General features: G+C 51.9%; 1 protein-coding gene across 1 annotated transcript; it reads left to right on the top strand.

Moving 5' to 3' along the window:
- The first annotated feature begins 1,159 nt into the window (after positions 1–1,159).
- LOC112084497 lies at positions 1,160–2,590 on the top strand. Its single transcript, XM_024153645.1, has 2 exons — positions 1,160–1,702; positions 1,778–2,590. Exons 1-2 carry the CDS (start codon positions 1,160–1,162, stop codon positions 2,588–2,590), a joined length of 1,356 nt encoding a protein of 451 aa, XP_024009413.1.
- The last annotated feature ends 3,953 nt before the right edge of the window (positions 2,591–6,543 follow it).

The raw sequence follows: 6,543 nt of genomic DNA on the forward strand, positions 1-6,543 counted from the left end.
GGTGAGGTGGAGCGGATCATATCAAGCAGGCCGAGCCGTGGGCCGAGCCGTAACAAAGGAAATATGGGTCGAGCCGTAAAGAAACATGGATGGGCCGAACCGAAGCCTTGAGAGGTGAAGCTCATGGAAAACCCTAGGCGAGATGCAAAAACGGTCAGCCGCACGAGGCGATAAGGAAATATTCCGAAAATCTCGCCCGAGATTTTCGGCTAGGCGGTTTAGAAAGTCAGTATAAATATATGATGTATGCAATTCATTCCGCCAACTTTTGCAACCCTAAGCAATAAGACCTACACACTTTCACAGCAATAAAAATCCTCTTTTGATCTTACTGCTCTTGCGATTACCCTAGAAGTTTCAGATCCCTTAGTTTTTCTTCACAAATTTTTGGTTGTGCGAGTTTTGTCTCACACAATTTGGCGCCGTCTGTGGGGAATTCGAAACTTTCTTACTCTAAATCGATGAGACTTTAAGATCCGAAGAACATGGCGAGCAACACCCCCGACGACAACAACAACAACACCGGTAACAGCACGGAGAAGGACGCTCCAGCATCAGGCACAACGACGGCGACGACCGAAACCCACGAGGAGATGCGATACATGATAGCTGTGTTGATGAAAAAAATTGATGACCAAGACAAAAGAAACGAGGCGATTACGGCGAGGCTCGACGCGATGGCGGCTGAATGACAACACTCGACTTGGAGAGCCGGAATTCCCGACCCGATGGACGAAATTCGGAGACGTTTCGACTTCTCGACACCCGCAGAAGCCTCAGGGAGTGGCGCAAGAAATTCCTCGTTTCTTCGTCCCCTTGACGAACAAACTCCCGCAGTAACCCGAGTCAACATGACAGAGCCGCCTCCACTACGCCGGAACTCCAGGCAACGAGCCGGTGAGGAAGGGGGCGATGCGATCGACGTAGACACCCAGCAGAACGACGAGACCACAAATCCGCAACAAACTGGTTCGGTTCGCCGAATTAGTCAGGAAGAACTCGCCTCGGCACTGAACGGCATCCGGACTGACGAAGTCTCCGATCCAACCCGCGGCGATAACCCAGCCAAGATAGAAGAAAATCTCCAATGGACCGAGCAGGCAGAACGCGAAGACGAGCCGAGGCGAGAGGAGCGGGAGCGACCCCCCAATCAAAGGGAATGACTCACGCACAAACTCTCGAGCTCAAAGAGCTGCGAGCCTCTATGGCTCGGACAGTGGCTGAGATACGCGCCATGAAATCTCAAGTGCACAACGCGACAAGTGCCGCGCCCGAAATCGACCGAATGCTTGAAGAAACTCAAAGAACCCCGTTCACTGCAAGAATCACGGAGGCCAAGATTCCTGAGCCGGGGAAGGTGAGAATCCCGTTCTACGAAGGAACAACCGACCCGAAAGCACACATCACCGCGTTTCGAATAGCGATGGGACGAGCCTTCACAAAGAACGCCGCTAAACTCACCGAACGCGAAGTAGACGCCGGATACTACCTGCTCTTCGTGGAGCATCTTAAGGGAGCCGCGCTCGAATGGTTTTCGAGGCAGGAGCGCAATTCTATCGGAAGTTTTCAACAGCTCTCCGCTTTGTTCCTTAAACAATACTCGATGTTTATGGACAGAGGAACATCCGATGCCGACCTGTGGACACTATCCCAAGGACCGAACGAACCGCTTCGGGATTATATGGCACGATTCAAGGCAGTCGTATCCAAAATAGAAGGGATAAGCGACAAGGCTGCGCTCGAGGCTCTGAAACGATCTTTGTGGTACAAATCCGAGTTCCGCCGGGAGATGGCTCTCAATACGCCGCAAACAATTCAAGACGCGTTGCACCGATCATCAGACTTCGTCGTAAACGAGGAGGAAATGAAAAACTTGGACGAGCAGTACGAAGCCACGAAAGCAGCGATCCGAAGCTCAATTTTGACGCGCCCCGCGAAGAAGGGCAATCCATCGAGCAATGCAACAACGCAGAGTTCGGATGAACCTAGGAGCGGAGGTGCCCATAACTATCAGGTCAGCTCCGGACGCGGGAGAGGAGAGTCGCGCAACAACACTTGGGTGAGAAAGTCCGCCAACTACGACGCGAAGGCTTTCTGCGAGTACCACCAGACCTATGGACACTCAACGGCTCAATGCCGAACTCTAGGAGCGAAGCTCGCAGCAAAAATGGCAGCAGGAGAGCTCCAAAACGCGGTCAGCCTCAAAGACCTCGTTCCTAACGAACAACAAGAAAAAGCCGAGCCGAGCGGCGCAGCGGAACCAGCGAATCCTCCCCGACGAGGCAATAATCCCAAACGCGACAGGAGAGGCGAACCTGAAGAGCGACCCGAGCCGAGGCAAAGGATCAATATGATCATGGGTGGATCTCAATACTACCAAGATACCGTGTCTTCCATCAAAGCCTATCAGCGTCGAGCCGAAGCGAAGGAGAATTGGACAGAGCCAACCGACATCCCAAACACAGTGATCTCTTTCGCCGAGGAGGAAACGGCAGGAATCGATCGACCTCACAACTATCCGTTGGTGATTGAGCTAACGATCAGGGATCATGATGTAGCAAGGGTGTCATCGATACTGGAAGCTCGGTGAATGTCATCTTCAGGGAAACACTCAGAAGAATGGGAATCGACCTCTCCGAGGTGGAAGCAATCCCTAAACCTCTAACCAGATTTTCAGGAGAAACGACGATGACTATGGCAACGCTCAGACTTCCCGTGGTAGCTGGCGGAGTCACTAAGATCGTCGAATTCTGCGTCACGGATCACCCAGCAATCTACAATGTGATCATGGGAACTCCCTGGATCAACGGGATGCGGGCAGTGCCCTCCACTTACCATCTCTGCCTCAAATTCCCAACTCCATCGGGCGTCAAAACGATCTGGAGGAATCAGAAGGAGTGGCGAATGTGCTGCCTAGCCGAGCACAAACTAAGGAACCCCGTCACCGACGCACGAGCTGACATAAACCGCAAAAAGATGAAGACAGACAGAGAGCCCGCGAACGAGCTCTCAAAACTCTTATAGCAATTACAGATCGCGGAGAGCCGCGAAACACGCACCGAGCCGATATGTGATGCAGTGGACTCGGAGTGCATAGACGAGGCGCACCCGGAACGGTGCGTCGAAATTGGAACACAACAAGGAGAGCCCCTGAGAAGCAAGCTCCTTTCCCTCCTCAAGGAAAACATCGATACCTTTGCCTGGACGACGGAAGATATGCCAGGCATCAGCATCGATGTAACCTGTCACGAGCTGAATGTAGATCCGACCTTTAAACCAATCAAGTAGAAAAGAAGAAAGCTTGGTCCAGAACGAGCTAAAGCAGTCAACGACGAAGTCGAGAGATTACTCAAGGTAGGATCAATCGCCGAGGTCAAATATCCGGACTGGATCGCAAATCCGGTGGTTGTAAAGAAGAAGAACGGCAAGTGGCGGGTCTGTGTGGATTTCACCGACCTCAACAAGGCGTGCCCAAAAGACAGCTTTCCCCTGCCACACATCGACCGGCTCGTCGAAGCCACTGCAGGGAATAGACTGTTAACATTTATGGACGCGTTCTCCGGCTACAATCAGATCCTGATGCATCCTGATGATCGGGAAAAAACGGCATTCATAACTGATCGCGGGATATACTGCTACAAAGTCATGCCGTTCGGACTCAAGAACGCAGGAGCAACGTATCAACGGCTCGTCAACAAAATGTTCGCGGCTCAGCTCAGAAAAACCATGGAGGTATACATCGACGACATGTTAGTCAAATCACTCAAGGAGGAAGACCACGTCGCACATCTACGCTAATGCTTCGAGCAACTGAACAAGCACAACATGAAATTAAACCCGGCGAAGTGCAGATTTGCCGTCACTTCAGGAGAATTCCTCGGCTATTTGGTAACTCACCGAGGCATAGAAGCAAACCCCAAGCAAATCAAGGCATTGATTGAGATGCCCTCTCCAAAGACGAAGCACGAAGTGCAAAGGCTCACAGGAAGAGTCGCCGCGCTAAACAGGTTCATTTCCCGCTCCATGGACAAGTGCCTGCCCTTCTACGACACACTCCGAGGAAACAAGAAATTTGAATGGGACGAGCGATGCGAAGCAGCTTTCCAGGAGTTGAAAAATTATCTAGCGAGCCCACCAATCTTAGCAAAACCAGTCGAAGGAGAGCCGCTCTTCCTCTACATCGCAGTATCTCCCACAGCTGTAAGCGGAGTGCTCATCAGAGAAGAGCGATCCGAGCAAAAGCCCATTTTCTACATCAGCCAGACATTGACCGACGCCGAAACTCGCTACCCCCAGATCGAAAAGGTCGCCCTAGCCGTCGTAGTCTCGGCTCACAAACTGCGCCCGTACTTTCAATCACATTCGATCGTTGTGCTCGCTACGCTTCCTCTACGCTCGATCCTACACAGCCCTAGCCAATCCGGTCGGCTCGCCAAGTGGGCGATAGAACTAAGCGAATACGACATCGAGTATCGGAACAGGTCGTCTGCAAAATCACAAGTGCTCGCAGATTTCCTCATTGAACTTCCTGCCGAAGCAATAAACGAGCCGACTCTAGATGAAGTGTGGGCGCTGCACGTCGACGGCTCGTCGTCCAAGCATGGCTCGGGAATAGGAATCCGCCTCACCTCTCTCACCGGAGAAATATTGGAGCAGTCTTTTCGCCTGAACTTCCACGCCTCGAACAACGAAGCGGAATACGAAGCACTGATCGCCGGCATATGGCTAGCACAGGGAATCGGAGTTCGAATGATAAGGACCTTTTGCGACTCACAGCTCGTAGCATGTCAGTTCAACGGGGAATACGAGGCGAAGGATGGACGTATGGGAGCTTACCTCAAAGTGTTCCGAGAGTTGGTGCAAAAGTTTGATGAATTCGAACTCACGCGCATTCCCCGAGGAGAAAACACCTCGGCAGATGCCTTGGCAGCACTCGCTTCGACCTCGGACCCAGACGTCCGACGAACGATCCCAGTTGAATTCATCGAACGCCCTAGCATCGAAGAGGTGGAAGAAGTTCGGCTGATAAATCCTCCCGGACAAGAACCAGAAGACGACGAAGCCATTCCTATGGACGAAGACACTTCACCAACCGAGCCGGAATACGGCTGCGACAAAGAATTGCTCAGAGCTATCCGAATGTACATCGCCGATGGAGAGGTGCCAACTGATAAATGAGAAGCCCGCAAACTAAAAGCTCAGGCCGCACGTTACGTCCTCGTCGATGGCGAAGTGTTTAAATGGAGATTCTCAGGGCCTCTCATGACATGCGTCGAAGGACCAGAGGCAAGAAAGATCATGCACGAGGTGCACAGCGGCGCGTGCGGGAACCACTCCAGGGGAAGGTCTCTCGCTATCAAGATAAAACGGCACGGCTACTTCTGGCCCACGATGATCAAGGACTGCGAGAAATTTACGGCTAAGTGCGAGAAGTGTCAGCGGCACGCCCCAACGATTCATCAACCTACCGAGCTGCTCTCATCGATTTCATCGCCTTATCCGTTCATGAGATGGTCGATGGACATCGTCGGACCTCTAAATCGCTCGAAGCAGAAGCGTTTTCTGCTCGTCCTCACGGATTACTTCTCCAAGTGGGTCGAGGCCGATTCTTACGCAAGCATAAAAGATGTTCAGGTCGAACACTTCGTCTGGAAAAATATAATCTGCCGACACGGGGTCCCCTACGAAATAGTCACGGACAACGGATCCCAGGTCATCTCAACACGCTTTGAAGCCTTCTGCGAGAAGTAGAAAATCCGGCTCAGCAAATCTACACCAAGATACCCTCAAGGGAACGGACAAGCCGAAGCAGCCAACAAAACGATCCTCGACGGTCTGAAAAAGAGGCTCGACGCCAAGAAGGGACGATGGGCAGACGAACTCGAAGGAGTCCTTTGGTCTCATCGGACAACTCCGCGCCGAGCCACCGGGGAAACTTCATTCGCTTTGGTCTACGGATCGGAATGCGTAATTCCCCCCGAGGTGGATTTCCCAGGTATTCGACGAAGACTTCTGCCAGGACAGGAGGGTTCAAACCACTTAATGATGCTAGATGAGCTCGACCTAATCAACGAAAAGCGCGACCAAGCTTTAATTCAAATTCAGAACTATCAGCAAGCAACAGCGCGATACTACAACAAAAACATTCGTAGCCGAAGATTCAAAGTAGGGGAGCTCGTCCTCCGAAAGGTCTTCCAAAACACTGCCGAGAAGAACGCAGGAAAGCTCGGAGCAAATTGGGAAGGTCCTTACAAGATCACAAAAGTGGTTCGTCCAGGAGTCTACGAACTCGCGACACTAGCTGACGAGGCGATCCCAAGATCATGGAACGCAATGCATCTGAAGAAATACTATCACTAAGGATACAGCATGACCAGCATGAACTACGGGACGGCTTGATCCCTGCAAAGGATACGTAGGCAGCCCGTCTTCGGACGGGTTCAGCTGTCCCCCCTCCTAAAAAGGGGGGAGGGAGTGGGTACGTATACACATACCTCCTTTAACCCTACAATTTTAACTTGCTCACTTAGGAACATTGCCACT

The sequence above is a fragment of the Eutrema salsugineum genome, unplaced genomic scaffold, assembly GCF_000478725.1.
Source record: "Eutrema salsugineum unplaced genomic scaffold, Eutsalg1_0 scaffold_4, whole genome shotgun sequence".
NCBI lineage: Eukaryota > Viridiplantae > Streptophyta > Magnoliopsida > Brassicales > Brassicaceae > Eutrema > Eutrema salsugineum.

Coding starts and splice junctions, on each gene's coding strand:
- LOC112084497 (XM_024153645.1), top strand. CDS start 1,160: ATGACTCACGCACAAACTCTCGAGCTCAAAGAGCTGCGAGCCTCTATG. Junction 1,703..1,777: donor TGGCACGATTCAAGGCAGTC/GTATCCAAAATA, acceptor TACAAATCCGAG/TTCCGCCGGGAGATGGCTCT.